Source organism: Stegostoma tigrinum, chromosome 13 (genome assembly GCF_030684315.1).
Source record: "Stegostoma tigrinum isolate sSteTig4 chromosome 13, sSteTig4.hap1, whole genome shotgun sequence".
Taxonomy (NCBI): Eukaryota; Metazoa; Chordata; class Chondrichthyes; order Orectolobiformes; family Stegostomatidae; genus Stegostoma; species Stegostoma tigrinum.
In genome coordinates, this window is record NC_081366.1 from 35,859,820 (window position 1) to 35,880,813 (window position 20,994).

Here is a 20,994-nt window from a genome sequence, read left to right on the forward strand (position 1 = left end):
TACAACGCATTATCCTCCGACACTTCCGCCATTTACAATCCGACCCCACCACCCAAGACATTTTTCCATCCCCTCCCCTGTCTGCTTTCCGGAGAGACCACTCTCTCCGTGACTCCCTTGTTCGCTCCACACTGCCCTCCAACCCCACCACACCCGGCACCTTCCCCTGCAACCGCAGGAAATGCTACACTTGTCCCCACACCTCCTCCCTCACCCCCATCCCAGGCCCCAAGATGACATTCCACATCAAGCAGAGGTTCACCTGCACATCTACCAATGTGGTATACTGCATCCACTGTGCCCGGTGCGGCTTCCTCTACATTGGGGAAACCAAGCGGAGGCTTGGGGACCGCTTTGCAGAACACCTCCGCTCAGTTCGCAAAAAACAACTGCACCTCCCAGTCGCAAACCATTTCCACTCCCCCTCCCATTCTCTTGATGACATGTCCATCATGGGCCTCCTGCACTGCCACAATGATGCCACCCGAAGGTTGCAGGAACAGCAACTCATATTCCGCCTGGGAACCCTGCAGCCATATGGTATCAATGTGGACTTCACCAGTTTCAAAATCTCCCCTCCCCCCACTGCACCACACAACCAGCCCAGCTCTTCCCCCCCACCCACTGCATCCCAAAACCAGTCCAACCTGTCTCTGCCTCCCTAACCTGTTCTTCCTCTCACCCATCCCTTCCTCCCACCCCAAGCAGCACCCCCCGCTACCTACTAACCTCATCCCACCTCCTTGACCTGTCCGTCTTCCCTGGACTGACCTATCCCCTCCCTACCTCCCCACCTACACTCTCTCCACCTATCTTCTTTACTCTCCATCTTCGGTCCGCCTCCCCCTCTCTCCCTATTTATTCCAGTTCCCTCCCCCCATCCCCCTCTCTGATGAAGGGTCTAGGCCCGAAACGTCAGCTTTTGTGCTCCTGAGATGCTGCTTGGCCTGCTGTGTTCATCCAGCCTCACATTTTATTATCTTGACTACTCAACTTGTAAGTTTAAACTTGCATTGCAATATGAAAACTACATTCAAAAATAGCAAGAACTATCAGATGTAAGCTCCCTATCCTCTCTAAAAGGCTCTCCAGGCACTTATCACTTAATACTATGCTCGTCTCTTCCAAACATTCCAGTCAAAATCTCTTCCATCTGGTTTGTGTATCTTTGATGGCACAGAATGCCTTAACAGACCTACCACAGAATACCTGCTGCAGCAACCTTAGCACATTAATCCTGATTTTCCTCCTATAACAAGTGTTTCACCCTCCTTCCATGCCTCTCCACTGTGTTCCTTCTGTAGAAACATCCTCATTGTTTACACACGTATTTATTTAATCAAATAGAATTACTTTCCCTGCAAACACAAAATGGTTAGCTTCAAAACACAAGAGATCAACCTTGATCCCCACCCCACTACTCTTTTCCTCATTTATATACTGACCCACTGTATGCAAAAAACAGGATGAGAAAACCCAGCTTTCTTCCTTCACGGCCATAAATGATTCAGATTCTCTGACATGAAACTATGGATAAGGCAGAATTTTCTCCAATGAACATCATGGTTCGGCAGAAACCTTTTGTTTCTGCTACCTGGTCTCAAGCTAACCTAGCTATTAGATTACTTGAATGGACTGACAGATCTTTAAGAGCACCATAATTTATCCATCATCAGTACGTCTCAAATCCATCTCTTCATGACCAACTGAGGAGTTTTATTCTCATTTCCATCCACATCGTATCCTATTCAAAGGCCCCTTTACCCAGCATTCATCTTTGCTGACCGCCATTAGCTTTCCATCCACCAGAGTTGAAAATCCCTGTACAGTTACAAATACTTCCATAGTTTTGCTATCCACTCATTTTATCAATAGTCACCTTTGTCAGAGGTCAAAATCTGGGACATTAAAGTCATATAGAACTCAAAACAAACTCTCATTCTCTTTCCGCAGATACTGGAAGATCTATTGATTTTTTTTCAGGCATTTTCAGTTTTCATTTCAGATTGTCACCATCCACAATATTTTGCATTTATATTACAGATCTCTGTACCTCAGCAGGATTCTGTCCAATCTTACTCCAGCATTGGCAGTTCACCATTGTTTCAATGTTTTGCCCATTTGTTCCAGTTCTCTGAAACACTTGCATTAAATTGTTTTTCACCTTGTTACACAAATTCTTATTTTCAAAAACAGGCTCATTTTTTCCAAACACAATTTCGATCAGCTCCCCTTGCTATTTACATTGCAGCATTTTTTTCATCTAAGTGCTTTGTAATAGTTATCATCTTAAAAAACATGCTGCGTGAATGATTATCTTGATATTGGTGACAGAAAATTGGTAGAAAATGATAGTTATCTTATACATGACACACCTTTCTACATGAAACTATGATTAAACAAATTTGACTAAGATGAGCAGCGTAAGTCCCGAAGGTGATATCCTCCATTTCCAGTAGTTAAAATGTAGCATATTTACAAAAAGAATGCAATTTTGTGTAAAGTGCATTAACTGAAGTCACAGGCATACATCTGACCCTCTTTCATTGTCAGTTATCTGTTTACATGCATTGAATATATACTCTACCTATTTTTCAGTTTGGTGTTGTTCCTTATATACAAAATATTTTTTTGGCTGTTTTTGACTGGTATCTGTGAACCATACAGTGCAGCAGTTAACAAGAAGTGAAGAACTGCTCAGACCAAGTCAGAACTATGTCGGTGGGTAGACGCCATTTCTGAAGTGGCTGATCGCCGATGAAAATTTTGCTGAGTGTTAATTAGTGAGCTCACTACTGATACACAGATGTTATCTGCAAATCTACAATAGTCAACTGGCCATTTTTTTAAAAAATGCTTCACTAAGATCTATTCAGAATTGCATCAATGTCAGAACTGAATCATTTAAAAGGTCAGACAAAAAACAATACTTGAGAGATCAAAACGTACCACAAACAAATTTTTGAGATCGTTTATAAGTGAGGTGTTTTAATGTTGAAAAATTCCCCCTACACTCAAGTATTATCAAAACAAAAATTATCAAAGCAAAAACTGCTTGCAGAATTGTAACTATGAGCCTGATTATCCATTATGCCAAGTCCATGTTTCTGCAACTTATACGCTGACTGCACGAAGGACACCTAAATAAGATCAGGAGCTAGTTCAATTAAAGTAAATAAAGTTTTAGTTAATAAACTGAAAAAGGGCTGAGTTGAATACAATAACTTGTTGCATTTATTAGAACTTTTAAAATATGAGAAAATGTCAGAAAGCACATCAGATAAGCTTTACCAAACAAATTTTGACACCAAGCCTAATAAGAAAATATTAGGAAAGATAAGTTTCAAGGGCTGCCTTAAAAAGTGCGGAATTCCAAAGCTTGGAACTTGGTGGCTAAATTTGAACATCAAGTAGTGTGAAATGAAATAACGCAACTAAGTACTGGTACAGATGGACTGCAACATGATGTATTTGGTCAAACATGTCTGCGTTGAAAACCATCCAGTTTAAACAAGATGAAGATAGAAAAACAAGACTTGTAATTAACTAACCACTTGCAAAATCATTGTTTTACCTGTTTCAACTCCGGTTTTGGACTCCTTACCCAAGGCAAGATACATTTGACATAGAGTGCAATGACAGTTCAACAGACTGACCGGTAAAATGGCAGGAATGTCCGATGAGGAGGGCCTAATTGTCTGGGCTTTAGAAGGATGAACAATGATCTCAACGGAACATCAAAATTCTTACAGAGCTTGGCAGTACAGATGCGGAAAGGATGCTTCCACTGGTTGAAGTCAGTGTTTCAGCATAACAGGCAAGCCATATAAACTGAAATAGGGGGAATTTCTTCACTCAGAAGCGGGAGAATCTTTGGAACTCTCAGCCTCAGGGCTGTGGAGATTCAGTCATTGAGTACATCGAAAACAGAGGTTGATATATTAAAAGACATCAAGAGAAATGAAGTGAGTCAGGAGAATGGTTTTGACATGGTATATCAGCAATAATCTAGTTGAATGGCAAAGCATGGGCAAGAGATCAAACAGCCTACTGCTGCTCCTATTTCCAAGGTAGCTTTTTCACAGATAATAGCACTTTTACTTTTAGAAATAAAAACATCTAAAATGAAGTGACTAGGAAAACTAAATTGCTGAGCAAAGTACTGCACTAACTAATAATTCTTTTACCTTACTTTTACCTCAAGCTTAACAATTCAAGAAATTGGTGAAACACACTATTTAAAATGCAATTAGTTAAAATAAAATAATCAAAGATTTTCAGAGCACAGCCTCATCCTGAATCCCTGAATGATGTGTGTTTTAGATGTTTAAGACACCAAAATTGGGTATTAATTGGGTATGACAGGTGTTCCCTTAAATCCTAAACAAAACTCCAAATTCAACCCAAATACATAGAAAAACTTGCCAATTAAAATATTTGAATTCGGACTCAATCATGATAAATATTGTGAGATCTTGTCAGATTATCTCCATTATAAGATACAGAAAGGAATAAAGACAGACAATTTAACCATACACATTGAATCATTCACACAGCATTGTTTACGTGACAACTGTAAGGAAATCAATGATACAAATCCAAGAAAGTCATGCAACTGAATGAGTACTTGAAGAAGCCTGTATTGTTGAAATCAAGGGAGAATTAGAAATGTTCAAGAGCTAATTCAAACTAAACACAGATTTCAAGGTTGCACAGTATTTTCAGTTGAAGAGAAATCATAATTCCTACTGCAAACATAAAAGCCGGAATTTCTGCTTTATATTCACTTTGTATTTAGTGTTTAATTATCAAATGAAATATTTTGAAGACAAACAAAATCTGATATATTGTTTTGTTGTTTTTCAAAGAAGAATTAAGCTATGGACTATAGCTAACATCCAGGGCACTCCATCAAAAGCTCAGCTAGATATTAAAGGTTAGTGAAAGCAGTCTGAGATCATGGAGAATGACAACTCATCTTGACGAATGATGTAGAACGAATATGCACAAATCAAATACATGCAGAATAAAAAAAAATCCCGGTGGAGTTACACTGGCTCAGAATGCTAGAAAACGAACGGTTCACACACAAAGACCAAATGGACTGCTTAAGTATAAGTTTATCATGCAGAGGAGCACTATTACTGGTGGAAGATATTCACTTGTAAATTGCATTCTTACAGTTACTTTTTAAAAACAATTGCTGTGTAAAATATTTGTAGTAACTAAATTACTTCAGAGAATTTTTGAAATCATCCATTTCATTCAAACTGGACCAGCCAAATTGTACAAATTGACTTGCTAGGAGACAAAGATTAAAAATGCAAAAACTTAAATGTATCATAAATTACACAGACAGCCTACGCAGTTGGTATATTTCCATACTGTATGACTACGATTCTATGACTCTGGGAACCACTTAGCCTCCTTTCCTTAAACATGATGCATTGTGATCTGAGATGGGCAAGAGAGTAGGGTAAAGATTGATAAGAAGTAATTCAAAAACAAGGAAAAAAAGTATTTTAAAAGCATTACCTTCGTAGTTCATTCATAACTTTGAAGGCTTTCGTCATATGCAAAGTATTCATTGTAATCGGGGCCTGATCCTTATCATCTTCATTCAGCTCCACAGTTCGTGCAGGTGAGGATTTGGCACTGCTGATAACATAAATGTGAAAATATACGTTCAGAGAGAAAGGAACAAAATAAGAATTATACAAAGAATATAATTAAAAAGACTATTGCTTATTATTGCAAAGGAGAAGTGTTCAAACAGCCATATTAAATTTTATCAAAATGGCATTTTTACGAAGAGTGACAAAAGTACCATTACCACACATCTATACCATTACCCCATTTGCTTTCATGTAAGGTCAAGACCTAGACTTCACCATCCTGGTCAGTTACCAGATTGCATAGCAATTTTTAGTTTTATATTTAATGTATAACAGTTTCCAATATATCTATAAATCTTTGGATAAGGATCTGTTTAATAGTCAGTGTTTCTCCAAATTATACTTTTTAGTCCTACCATCACTCTCCAAATTAAACTAATAACCTTGAAAAAGAGGCCTAAACAGTCCCCATCCACCACCATCCTGCTTCGCTTGGCTGAGCTTGTTATCACATCGAATCGTAGTGATAACTAACCGCATTTTCTGCAAGTAAAAGATGTGCCTATTTAATACCTGCATGTGTATGTGGAACATTCCTTGTTCCAGTCTTATTTGGGCTTCCATGCTCCACTCTCCTGCTCGCACCAAATCTAGTTATGCCTTCTTCCTTCTTTTGTCAACAACATACTGAAGGCAATTCTCCTGAATATACTTTTAGAAATCATGTAACAATATCCCAATTTTCAGTAACTGCCACTTCATCATATTCCCACAATGCTATTTCAGCTTGTGGCTTACCAAACTTCTCACTACACTTTGCATTCCTCACTATCGGTCTTTGTCTGCCTCTAACTGATGTGGACCTATTGTCTAATACTCTCCAACAATTTTACGGTATGTACCTTATTTTTCTTTTTTACTTCAACATGCTGGTGCTCATCTCATGCCAACTTTGTTTACATCATTTCAAACAGACTAGTGAACCTCCTAACTAGGACATCAGCACCAATCCTGTTGAGATACAAATTATCCCTATTGAAGAGGTTACTTCTGTCCTGCAATTGGTTTAGATATCCCACTTATCTGAAGCTGTCTCTCCTGCACGATGCCTCAAGTGACACATGGTTCCTCAGTTTCTTCTTCTTACCACTGTTATTAGTTTACGGCACTCAAGATCAATCCAAGAATCACCACCTTTGAAATCCTACTCTAAACTTCCTCCCCAGCTCCTGAAAATCTGCCAATAGGTTCTTGAAAACCGTCCTTCCCATGCTGTTGGTATCAGAAGTTGAGGACATGTTGGGTCATTCGCTTCTCCTCTACAGGATATTCTCCCCTTTAAATTACTGTCTCAATATGTCCTACCACCTTCCAAAATAAAATTATGTACATGCACCCCTTGATCTTTAGAGTTGTAACATTGAACCTCTATTGCCTCTGCATATTCCTCCTGTCAAAACACATCACCTCATACTTCTGATTTAAATTTTATTTGTCACCCATCTGCCAGCACATCTAGCTGTTTGTTGCAGTCAATTAGGATTTTTTTTGTTGTCTGTGCGCCATTGGGACAACTTATGAAATTTTTACACTGTATTCCAAGTTAGTTAAACACAGCAAAAACAAAAATGGTCCTAGCACTGTCCTTTCAGGAAAGCCATCATCTAGCATTCAAGTCTGAAATAACATTTATTGTGACATTTGGTCATTTTACCGTTATTTGTTGTGACCGTAAAGGCCAATTCATGAGTGGCAGTCCCTTTTGCACCTGGCTCAGATGAATAACACGGCCCAAGGTAAACTGATTTCTTTCTTCCCCCGTCTAGTGGGCATTCTTTTCTGCCACCTGACCATTTAACTTGTCTGCTGCTGGACTCTAAGCGCACTGGTCAACCAGGACCAAATTGATCACAGTCAACTTAAGGTCTCGCTTATAGACTTCCTTGTGTCACTGGTCTCATTCCGACAGTAGTTTGCCACAGAGTATATCTTTAAAGATGTGGCCGCCATCCAATTCAGCTTGCAGAAGCAGCCAATGGAGTGACCACAGACTCAAGTAAGTGAAAACGATGAAGATCTCCGCATGTTGGGGTGGTTACAGAGATAGAAACTCGGCCAATTTTCTTAGGTTACATAAGTTGTCCTTGCTTTGCTATCATCAAGAGTGCCAAGAATACCTGCTGGCACACATATAACTTTGTATTTTAGGTTAGTTTGCTGTTTGTCAAAGTTGAGGAATCATGCATGGATCATGATAGATGTAGCCTCAGCAAACCTGGTGCTGATTTCAGCACCAAGAGGCAAGTTGTTGGTAACTGTTTAACCAAAGTATGCAAAGCTGCCGATGGCCTCCAGAGAAAGATTTTCAATGTTGATGGAAGATGGAGTCTTCACATCCTGGCCAATTGCTTTGGTCTTCCTGACAATGACTGCTAGTCCAAAGTCCTTGCAGGCCCATTTGCTTTCATGTAAGGTCAAGACCTGGACTTCACCATTCTGGTCAGTTACCAGGTTGCAGCTGATGATATTTTCACTGAAGTGAAAGGAGTGCCATCAAGAACTATATCATTGTTTAAAAGGGTATGAACAGAGTTGCTGAGTTGAATTAAGAAATGTCAATTATTGAACATACTCAGTGGCACCTAGTTTGGTTTCACAAAGGCCACAGCTCCTGATCTTATTACGGACTTGCTTCAAAACATGGATTAAAAAAGCCAATTTCGACATCAATATTGACATAAAGGCTGTATTTGACCAAATGCAGTATCAACAAGACCGAGCAAAATTGGAGTCAATAGGAATTATTGTGGGGAGGGGAGCTCTCTAAATTTTTGGAGTCATACTTCACACAAAGGAAGATGGCTGTGATTGCTGGATATCGATCATCTCTGTCCCAGAACATCTCTGGAGGAGTTTCTCAAAATGGTATCATGGCACCAACCACCTTCAGATACTTCATCAATGATCTTCTCTCATCATAAGGTCAGAAGTGCGAAAGTTTGCTCATGGTTTAACAATGTTCAGCATCACTTATGACTCCTCAGATACTGACAAAGTCTCTAAATGCAGCAATACCTGGAAAATATGCCTTGGACTGAAAAGTGGTAAGTAACAATTGCACCACACAATTATCAGGCGTGACCATCTCCAACAACAGAAAACCAATGCATTGCCCCTTGACATTCAAGGGCACGCCAATCAATGAATCCCCCACTATCAACATCCTAAGGGTTACCATTGACCAGAACTGGAATATAAGTGGAACAGCTACAAGAACAGACCAGAGGTAAAAAACACCGCAGAAAATGACTCACTTTTTGATTCCCCAAAGTCAATCCAGCATCTACTAGGCACAAATCAGGAGAGTGGCGGATTACAACCCAATTGCCTGGATGAGTGTAGCTCCAACAACCCTCTGGAAACTGGATTTCACCCAGGACAAAAGCAGCCCATTTGACTGCCATCATAAGTGCAAGCATCCACACCCTTCAACACTAAACATAGCAGCAGTGCATATTACCTACAAGATGCACTGCAAATTTCACCAAGACCCCTCAGACAGCACCCTCCAAACCCACAACCACTTCTGTTTAGAAGGGCATACAGAACAAATACAGTTGTATACCACCACTTGCAAGTTCTTCTCCAAGTCACTCTTCACTTGGAAACATATTGTCATTCTTTCAGTGATAGTAAGAACTGCCGATTCTGGAGTCAGGGATAACAGTGTGGAGCTGGAGGAACACAGTAGGCCAGGCAGCATCAGAGGAGCAGTAAAGCTGACGTTTCGGCACAGGAGCCTTCGTCAGAAATGTGAGAGGGGAAAGGGAGCTCTGAAATAAATAGAGAAAGGAGGGGTGGGGGTGGGGAAGGTAGGTGGGATGGTGATAGCACAGATCGGCAGTGGTGGGGATTAGTCAGAGAGGTGGGAGGAGCAGACAGGTGAAGGAGGCGGAGATGAGAACAGGGATTGATCATGGGATGAGGCCAGGGGTGGGGGGTAGATTTTGAGGCTAGTAAAGTCCACATTGAAACCATTGGGTTGCAGGCTCCTCCAGTGTCACAACGACACCACCTAGAAACTGGAAGAGCAGCTTCTCATATTCTGCCGTGGGACCCTACAACTCAATGGTCTCAATGTGGGCTTTACTAGCTTCAAAATCTCCCCACCCCCAGTCTCATCCCATGATCAACCCACCCTCTTATACCCACCCTCGTGACATGTCTGTCCTCTCTCCAACCTATCCGCTCCTCCCACCTCACTGATCAATCCCCATCACTGCCTACCTGCACTCGCCTATCACCATCCCACCTACCTTCGCCAGCCCCAACCCTCCTCTCTATTTATTTCAGAGGTTCTGACCTGAACTGTCAGCTTCCCTGCTCCTTTGATGCTGCCAGGCCTGCTGTGTTCCTCCAGTTCCACACTGTGTTATGTCATTCTTTCAGTGAAGCTAGGTCAAAATCCTCAAACTTCCTCCCTAATAGCATTGTGTATCTACTTATAACACACGAATGCAGTGATTCAAAAAGGCAGCTGACCATCTCAAGGGCAACTAGGGATGAGCAATAAATGCTGGCCCAGCCAAAGTCCACATCCTACAAACGGATAAAACAAAGTTCTGCAAATTCCATTGATGGTCAATTTCAAGAGTAGCATTGAGACTGTCGAATTGTCTTAATGCTCTGCTGTATTGGAGACAACTACCATTATGTCCAGCAGTACTTTTGCAAGCTGTTGCTCCTCTTCCTAGCTTTACAAGCCACAGGGCTGCACAATACCAATGGCAGCTGATTCCTCATCAGTAATTGCTGAGCTGGAGTTGTTGATGAAGACTGGCTAAGCAATGTCTGAAGAATTAAACAGCAATGTGCTCCAGGACAGCTCTAGTGAAATAGCAGTAATGTAGGCGAATATGGAAACATCAGTAGGAGGACAAAATAGAGATTCAGATATGTTCTTCAAAAGAGGTGCTGTAGATGAGTGTGAATTCTGCAACTGTTCTCCATTTAAGTTATAATCTGCTTTTTCATTTCTCCTGTCAAAGTAAACACTGTCCCATTTTCCCACATTATACTTGATCCGTCATATTTTTTCTTCATTTATTCAACCTATCTACATTGGTTTAGAGAGATAGTTGGAATTGCAGATGCTGGAGAATCTGAAATAACAAAGTGTGGAGCTGGATGAACACAGCAGGCTAAGCAGCATCAGAGGAGTAGGAAGTCCAATGTTTCAGGTCTAGACCCTTCTCCAGAAATCATTTCTGAAGAAGGGTCTAGGCCCAAAATGTCAGCCTTCCTGCTCATCTGATGCTGCTTGTCCTGCTATGTTCATCCAGCTCTACAACTTTTATATTGGTTTACATCTTGTTTAAACATCTTCATAAATATGGGTAAGATGTATGTTGTGTCATCTACAAATTTAGCTTTCATACAAGTCATTGATATAAATGGTAAAAAGTTGACAAGTCAACACAGATCCATTTGTTACAATCTGAAAAAGGCCCATTGTAAGAGTATTCCTTTTTTTTAAACCAGCCAGCCATCCAATCTTCTTACCAGTATGAAGTCCCCACATTGTGAGACCCCACTTTGCGTAAGAAGTGATTGTGGAATCTTGCCAAATGGAATCTTTGAAATTCAAATGCAGTACATCAACAGGGTCTTCTACAGTGAAAGCAGATGTTTCTCCTTGAAAGTTTTGGTTAAATTCCATTTCCCTTTCACAAAACCATGTTGACTCTTCCTGATTATGGTGGATTTTTCCATTTGCCCAGTTATAATCTTCTAATGATCAATTATAACATCCCTCCCAAGACAGGCATCATACTTTCATATTCTGGCTCTTGAGTACAGTGATTATATTTGCTACTTTTCAGTCAAGTGGAACCTTCGCAGAATCTAATGAACTATGGAAAATTAATACCAATTCATCAACAAAACTGTTTAGCTACTAAAGAGTCTTGGAATGAAGTCTAACAAGTTTTGGAGGATACATTAATCTGTTTCAATTCGGCTTCATCAGTTAATTCAGTAGATTCCCTAGTTTCACAGAGTTCTTCTCTTCTTTCAACCTCATGATTTATTGGCATAACAGATTTTTTTTGTGCCCTCTTTGGTGAAGATAGAAGCAAAATATTTATGCATTTGTATCCATCTTTATTTTTAACTATTACCTCCCCATTCTCACCCCTTTGAGAACTAACTTAGACATCTACAGGAAAACCACTTTGAGCTCCCTACACAGGTTCCCCAAGGTCAGCTGAGAATTTCACCGTTTATTTATTTTTCTTAGAAAGAACTCTGATGTCCTTCTGAAATTTCCCTTTAAATATCTGCCACTGCTTCTCTATCATCCAAGCTCACGTAAAATCAATTCAGCTGTTAGACCCACATAGTTACCTTTATTTAAAGATATCAGTTTAAGACCCAATCTACTCCCTTTCAAACTGCAGGTAAAATTCAATCATGTTATTATTGCTGCTACACAGCTGGGCCTTCACTCTGAGCTCAATAATTAGCCATGTCACATTACTAATATCAATTCTAGAATAGCCTGTTCTCTGGTTGTTTTTAAGAATATATTGTTTCCAAAGAGAGTACCTTGAAAGTACTTTATGTACTCACCAAGGCAACTATTAACAATCCGATTTTTTAAACTTTATATACGGATTAAAAATAATCCAGGATTATTACACCCAACATGCCAACTGGTTGTTTCAGTAAGTAATATTGAATAAGGTTATCAAGAGAACTCTATATTCAGCCGCAGCAGGTAGACAACAGCACAATTAAAAATCCCACCTTGGAAATGGTAATTCATGAAACTCGTACATTTTTTTCCAAATTTACTTCAAATAAGTATTTGACAGATTGACGAGCATTATGTGCATGTACTTACTTATTTAGGATCTGAATTGCGCATTAGCATCACTTTGATGCTAAAAGCAAAAAAGTCTTCTTTTAGCATGGTTCGGACAAGTTTAATTTATCATATCATCAGTAATAGCTGCCATCACCATTTATGTTGATATTTTTTAAAAGATTGGCTTCAGCTCCAGGTCTTTAGTTAGCTTGTTTTATGATAGCTTATAGTTCATTCTTAAGCACCAGCATCGCAAATAATCCTAGAGGCATTTTGTAACGAAATAACAATCTTGGAAAGGGCTTCACTGTTTTCTTGATATCTTAGAGAGAAAGCATGGATTCATTTGGAATTTCAAGAAAAATTGGAATTGTTTTAACAGGAGAAATTGAGTATTTTTATAATCTTAGGAATATTAGTTATCGGCGGGGGGGGGGGGAAGAAAGCAGTCTTCCTTAAATCAATCATGCGCATCAAATTTGTGATAAATGAGCACTTACTCATATGCGTTTCCATTCAGTTTACCCCTTCAATTAAAAATACTAGCCAACACAAAAATTAAATAGATGTTTCATTTACATACAGGCAAAAAAGGAACAGAACTATTGTAATATGATTTTTAAATCAACATTTGTGCCATGTAGAAATAAAAGACCCAAACTAATTTTTAGCACAGGCAATGCATAATTTAACAGATCTAAGATAATGTTAATACAAAGTTAGACTGGTTTGCACTGCAACAATTAAAAAGGAAGTGCTTTATTTGTACATAAGCAAAATGTTAAAAATTAACTGAATACCATCACTTCTCATCTACTAAGGAACTGCAAGTTTTTAAGTTTCTCTACATTTTTATAAAGTGCTAATGAGGTTCTCTGCTGAATCTGATCCAAACTCACACTCTGATTCAATGCTGAACCAAAAGAAGAAAAATATCAGATTTGTGGCACCTCATTTGCTGACCTAGTTGGTACCAACTATGTCAGAATAGTGCAGAGCAGAGATTAAGAGATAACAAGGTGTACAGCTGGATGAACACAGCAGACCAAGCAGCACCAGAGGAGCAGGAAAGCTGACGTTTTGGGTCTGGACCCTTCTTCAGAAGAGGATTTCTGAAGAAGGGTCCAGACCCAAAACGTCAGCTTTCCTGCTCCTCTGGTGCTGCTTGGTCTGCTGTGTTCATCCGACTCTACATCTTGTTATCTCAGATTCTCCAGCATCGGCAGTTCCTACTATCTCAGAGCAGAGATTAAGCCTGGGAACAAATTTACCTTGTGATCTTCTGCCAATATCACTGAATGCTGGTTGGGTCTTAATTCTAAAATGGTGTCAAATTACACTTACAACACAATAATTTTTGGTTAACCCATGCTCATTTCGACAAAAATAAAGGAAAATCAACTAACCCAGTAATATGAAATTAAGCTTCTTTGGCACAATTCCAATTCAAATCAAGCTCGTTGAAATAAACAAATTTGTATTAATAAACTGTATCTTTCATAATTTGTTAGTCTTGAAGTCACATTGTAAAGTTAATTGAACATGTACTTTAAAATGGGAAACAATGAACTAACAAAAGCAACAATTGTGGAAGAAGTCCAAATGGGAGCCAGGATGCAATGAGGTCATTTCATAACAACTACACCAAATAAAGTACAATCCAAAAATAAAAAGGACCAAAGAATCCCAATTTTATGTTGCACAACTATGATGATATTAGAGGAAGTTCTGAGAAGGTTCACTAGGTTGATTCCAGGTACAGAGGGGAGGTTGAGTAGGTTTTGAATGTACTCATTGGGGTTTAGAAGAACGAGAGGTAACCTTATCAAAATAAAAAGATTCGGTGGGGGGCTTGACAGGGTAAATTTGGAAAGGTTGTTTCCCATTGCAAGAGCATCTAGAACGAGAGGGATTAATTACAGAACAAAGAGTCACCCGTTTAAGACAAAGAGGAGGAGAAATTTCTTATCTTAGGGGGAGTGAATCTGTAGCATTCCTTAGCAATGATAGGGGTGGGTCATTAATTCAAGACTGAGATAGATAAGTTTATTTTTTCATTAGCAAGAGAATTGTGGATAAAAGGCAAGAAAATGGAGTTGTGGATTATCAGATTAGCATAATACTGAACGATGAAGTAGTCACAATGGGCAGATTGGTCTACTTCTGCTCCTGCTCCTGCTCATCTACCACACTCTCACTCACAACTACCCCATTTATAAAGGTCTAATACCTGGGTAACCACACAATTCAATTAGTAAAATTGCTTACAGTAATACAGGGATGGCTTGATAAAAGTGGTGCTCAATCAACCATTACTGTATGGAATGGCAGGGCTGGCTTGATGGGCTGAACAGCCTGTACCTTTTTGTATGTTCCTATACTCCTAACATCCATCAATCCAATCCAACCCAACCCTCCTGACTATCCATTATAACTCAACTACTGACCTCGCCGGCCCTACTAACCTGACTCACTCTCTGGCATTCAGATCAGACCTTGAAACTCACTGCACGGAAACTCGTGCCATGAAAGGTGGGCATGTGCTATCTTCCCCTGACTCCAAGCTATTTCATCACTCCTGCGCTGTGTGATCTTCTGATCCTACTGTCAACAGATGCAAAAAGAACATGCACCAGCATCAGGTTGGGGGAATTTTGAGCACAGTATGAATCTGACCATCATTGCTGTTCTTTGGAAGATCTGGCCACTTTGCTTTGATAAAGTAAACAGTTTTCAATCTGATAGTTTCTACAGAAACTAAAGAATACATGGGTCCATAATTGGAACACAGACATCTAGTAACTGAGATATGGGGTCATGGTTCATCTAGGTTTTCATTTGCTTCACTGTCTAACTAAACTATTAAGTTTTTTTTAATTCAAATATCAAATTACAATATTGTGAATGGTTACTGCGTCATAAAATCCAAATAATACAACTGAAGTGGTTACTGGGCTCATCAAGACCATGCTAGCTCTTTCAAGAAGAGTAATCAGATGTCATTGCCTTCAAGCTTTCTCTCCACGGCCCTGTAATCCTTTTTGTCCTTTTGTCAAGTATTTATCCAATTCTCTTCTAAAAGATACTATCAAGTCAGTTTTTAAAAGTAAATCGGAAGAGGTTTTGAACAGATAAATTGCAGCAATAGGATGGAAGCAGAGAAGTGGGATTGACTAGATTGCACTTTAAAAAATTTTCACGTAACCCCAATGCACTCTGAAGTAATATTTCATTCTACTATTCCTCGCATTATAACTGTTCTGGATTAACTATTGTCATGACAGGAAGAACAGTACTGTCCAATTTTTCTAAGCAAAATTAAAGGAAAGCAATGGCCTTGTGGTATTATCATTAGACAATTAATCCTGGCTCAAATACATAGCAGCTGGCAGAATCTGAATTCACTAAAAATCTGGAATTAAGGGTCTAATAATGACCATGCTGATTAACAGAAGAAAAAAAAAATCTGGTTTATGTGCCTTCTTTACGTAGGGAATTCTGCCATCCTTACCTGGTTTGGCCTACGTGTGGCTCCAGAACCACAGCAGAGTACTGACTCTTATCTACCCTACTAGCAATTACAGATGGGCAATTGGTGCTGACACCTGCATTCCATAACTGAATTTTTTTTAAGAAAAAGTGGAACTCTGAAGAGGATTAATGTTAACGCAACTCTGCGCGGAGAACATAAATCAACTCCTGTATTCAAATATTCAAAATGCAGACCCAAAGACTCAATTATTATTAATGACATTCACCCCAACAAGTGTTTGTAGATTCCTCCCACTCTACTTCATATACCTTAATCAATGCAGACTTTCACCCCTTCCTCCTTAATGTGTTTATCTAGATTCCCCTTTTGTGTCAATATTAGTCTCACATTCTTACCACTTTGGATTTCTCCTGACTGTCCTATAGGATTTGTTGATCACTGCCTTGCTCAAATGGCCCCTCTCCACTACATATTTGTAGTTACATGGATTGATTCCAAAAATGAAGACATTTGGAGCAACATGAAGGACAAAATAGAAATTTCATGGCTCTCCAATGCCAATGCTGAAGACTGTAATTAGTAACCACTCTGGGTGATGGGATATAACAAATACGCAAATTTGCCAATGGCACAAAGAAAGACAGCATAATAAGCAATGTTATTTCATGCTTCCAACCACCAAATTAACGTAAAGAGGTACATCAAGCTAACAAAAAGGCTAATGGAATGCTGGTCAGAATGCCTAAATGGCTGGAATACAAAGGGGGTAGGATGCAACATCTCACTTACACAAAGCCGTAGTTTGATCACGTGGTGCACTCTGCACAGTTTTGAATTGACAGGCAAATAGAAATAAATGGACATGAGTTGATAGCCATTACACTGCCATGATTTTGAGGTGATTGAGAATGGGGACTTAAAAGTGATATTTAAAGAAAGAAAAATGAAGGGGCATAGCTCTGTTAATAACAGATGAGATCAAAAACAGTACTGAGAAATTATTTTAGTTTGGAAGATCTAATTGTCAAATCAAAGGACAAACAATAATTGCTGGAAATACTCAGCAAGTCTGGCAGCTTCAAGACAGAGAATCTGCTTGTGTGGTGAAAATATCAAAAAGAAGTCATTGATAGAGTACATTATAAGCCCTTTAACAAGAGACAAAGGGTACACTGCTAGGAGTGTGCATCAAGAAATAATGGGTAAACTTGTAATAAAGGTACTGAAATAATCATGTGAAAGAATGAACGATTAATTTATCATCACATATATCTTGAAGATACTGTGAAAAGTGTTTTGACACCACAGTCCAGCATCATTTTGATGTATGATAAGGATAAAAATAAATTACGTAAATACGACTTCATCTTCTGTTTAAATTGGGCTCTTAAGCACAGCTTCATTGCATCTGCAAGATCTCTGCAAGAAGGTCCACACCTCAATGAGTCCCAGTCTGGGAACAGCAACAATGATGCCAAAGTCCCAGGAGCCACCAAGTCTGCCACCACCTGCAATGCAGGCTCCAAGGACTGCTACCAATGCTGCAACCAGCCACCGTACTACCAACACTGCTCCGGCCTCAAATGTGACGAAGAAAGGAAGAAGAAATAAACACGAAAAGTACAGGAAATAATGCCACTGGCCTGGAGTCCGAACAACACCTACCATGCATGTGCCATCTTGAAAAAACAATGGTCATGTGATTTCAATCTTCATCGCTGGTAGATAAGTTGTTCAAGTAGATTCTGAAAGATAGGATTTACATGCACTTGAAGAAGCAGCGACTGATTAGGGATAGTCAGCAAAGTTTTGTGCGAGGGAAATCATGTCTCACCAACTTGATTAAGTTTTTGAGGAATAACCAAAAAGATTGACGATGGAGAGCGGTAGAAATTGCTTTCATGGACTTTCGTGAAGCCTTTGACAAGATTGCATATGGTAGACTAATTAGTAAACGTAGATCACATGGGATTCAGGGTGAGCTTGCCAATTGGATACAAAATTGACTTGATGGTAGGAGACCAGAGGGTGGTAAGGGTAGTTTTTCAGACTGGAGGCATGTGACTAGTGGTATTCCACAGGATTCAGTACTGGGTCCATTTTGTTTGTCATTTATATAAACAATTTGGATGACACTATAGGAGGCACAGTTAGCAAGTTTCCAGCTGACAACAAAATTGGTGGACAAGTGGACAGTGAAGAAGGTTATCCAAGATTACAAAGAGATCTTATCAATTGGGTCAATGGGCTGAAGAGTGGCAGATGGAGGTTAATTTGATTTATGCAAGGTATTGCATTTTAGTAGAACAAAAAGAGCCCTGGGTAATGTTGTAGAACAGACAGACATAGAAATTCAGGTACATGATTCTTTGAAATTTGTCACAAATAACAGGGCGTTTAAGAAGGTGTTTAGCATGCTTTCCTTTATTACTCAGAACTTTGAGTATCTGAGTTCAGACGTCGTGTTGAGGTTATACGGGACTCTTAGTGAGGACTCTTCTGGAATACTGTGCATAGTTCAGGTCACCCAGCTATAGCAAGGATTTATTAAACCAGAGAGGGTTCAGAAAAGATATACCAGCATATTGCTGGGCCTAAAGGGTTTGAGTTATTAGGACAGGCTGGATAGCCTGGGGCTTCTTTCATTGAAGCGTAGGAGGTTGAAGGGTGTAGTGTTTGGGATTAGGTTGACCTTGTTAGCTACAGCGTTCTTGATTGGGGTCGTTTACCTGGGCCAATCAAGAAAGCCTAAGCTGATCAATGCAACCAGGAGACAGCAGCTCCCATAACCACAGATTGCAGTGGTTCATGGACTTCCAGTCCAACTGTATGTTCTACAGAGCTGCAAAGTCTGTGGGCCACATAAATATTGGGTGCTACCACTTGCACCCCCTTTTCAGTTATCTCAAAGAGCTCCTTGTGTGTTTTTGGTTGCACTTCAGCCCCATGCTCCTGATCATTGGACACCGGGGGGGGGTGGGGGTGCATGTCAGAGGTTCTCTTCATGGGTCTGCCCAAGTTGGCCATTATTAGGTCCAGGCAGCAAGCTGTGGAGGGTGTCATTATGGCTGACTGCCTGTCCCTCTTCTGTGGCTATGTCCATGCCCAGGTATCCCTGGAGAAGGAGCACGCAGTGCCCACGCTGATGCTCTGGATGCCTCTCGGGAGAGGTGGGCACCACAAGGTGTGGAGTGCTTTTCTCCCCCCTGCAAACTCTACTTTGGTTTGATCCCTACCAACCCCCTCACTTTTTCTTTCACATAGGCATTGTCCCTACATGGGCTCTGCTTGATACTGGCTCCTTAGTCATATGGGTGTCTTTCCTGCTGGTGGTGTGCTAATAAATTTATTTGCACACTTGGTGTTTTTAATGTGTCTCACAGCTGTAAACGCACAATAAGCCTGCTGGGGAATATACACACTGCTGCTGTATGGCAGTAGTGTAGGGAGGTGGAGGGGGATGGGCTTAGATTAGTTCACAGGTCGGCACAACATCGAGGGCCGAAGGGCCTGTTCTGCGCTGTATTGTTCTATGTTCTATAACCAGGAGATTAGAATTTCCTCAGTTGAGATTGGATACGGAAGGCAGCTCAGAGTCAGTGTACTGTAAACTAATAAATAGTGACTTGGTGACAAGACCCAGGCTCTGTGCAGTTATTTCAGTGGCGACAGGAGAAAACAGGATGTGCCTGAGGAACATTGGCTTGGAACTGTTATCTTGGAATTGGGTAAGCATTTCTGCCTTCATGCCTCTGTTTGGGAAGCTTGACTCATTTGACCCTGCTGTCTAAGATTGTGCCCAGTATGCGGAGAGAATGCGACATTTTTTCCAGGCAAATTACTTTAGGGCAGATGGAAAGGAACAAGTAGGCTTTCTGACTGCATGTGGTCCCACAGCATTTTTGGTTATAAGAAGCTTAACTTTCCCAGATTCTGAATGAGATGGTGAGGGTCCATTTGGTATGTGGGATTAATGATGTTACCATGTAGAAGCACCTACTAGCTAAAGCCTAACTGGATTTCAAACAGGCACGCAGCAGGCCTTGTCATTATAACATGTGGCAAGTGGAGCATGGGAACTACAGGACATCTAATGGAAGTGGACACCCCCATCTGTCTGACTGAGCTTGGGGAACATCACGTAAGTGTAGGTAATCACAGAGCCTCATGTAAGGGATGTCCTGAGCAGAGAGATCCTAGGCCAATGCACAGCAGAACCGCACAACAAAACCGAGCTTCAGCCAGATGGCTGATCAGTTCTTCAGGATCTGGGCTGTCGAGCTATTGTAGTTGCTGCCAGTACACGATCTCAAAACAGCAAAGGAGTCCTACAAGGCCTGACTTGAGTAAGAAGACTCAGACTGGCACCAAGGAGAGTGCACACTCTGGAAAATTCTCCTACATGTGGGTTGGAACAATTGAATTGTTTAGTGCCACCCAAATGAAAGTTAAATAAAATTAAGATTTAGTTAAATGGTCACCCAGTTACCATGGAGGTTGGTACTGGCGCAGCTGTATCTACATTGCAGAATCTGTTTTTAACAAGATTCCCTCGGGTCTCCAACCTTTGAAGTTGCACAAGATCTCAGCCAGTCTGAGAGCATACACTAGGTTTAACTTGATATTTCCAGACCTGGTGGGGTGGGGGTGAAAGGGCAGCAGGAACACCAATGCCAGCCAAATGTCTTTAAGTGAGCGAGACAATTTAATCCAGGAGATGAAGTTTGGTGTCAGAACCATGGCAATGACCCTAAATGGATACAAGGTGAGGTTGACACAAGGTCAGGTCCCGTGACTTACGAAGTTTGGGTAAGGTGATGCAGTCCAAAACAAGCATGGATCACCTGAAAGCTGTTACCTTGCAAACAGGGCAGGCGCAAAACATACCTCACCCCTTAGAACAGTCTGAAGGCCCAGATGAAATCGCAGGTGCTCTCCCTCAGTCCAGTGTCGAGGAAATCTCAGAATCCTAAATGGACGCAGCCTTGATACCGTTGCCGCCAGAAAGATAGGAAGAG

The 20,994-nt window shown here is 40.4% G+C and overlaps 1 protein-coding gene across 8 annotated transcripts in view; it reads right to left on the minus strand.

Annotated features, from left to right (window-relative positions):
- LOC125458535 (kelch-like protein 3) overlaps positions 1-20,994 on the minus strand; it is a 135,325-nt gene that overhangs the window by 104,147 nt on the left and 10,184 nt on the right. For 4 of the 8 annotated variants that reach the window (XM_059650675.1, XM_048543896.2, XM_048543894.2 and 1 more), the window contains exon 2: positions 5,536-5,658. In XM_059650675.1, the coding sequence (XP_059506658.1) occupies positions 5,536-5,658 (123 nt within the window). Of the gene's footprint in view, positions 1-5,535; positions 5,659-17,641; positions 17,722-20,994 lie in introns of all 8 variants that reach the window. The other 4 variants (XM_059650674.1, XM_059650673.1, XM_059650672.1 and 1 more) reach the window with 2 other exon arrangements.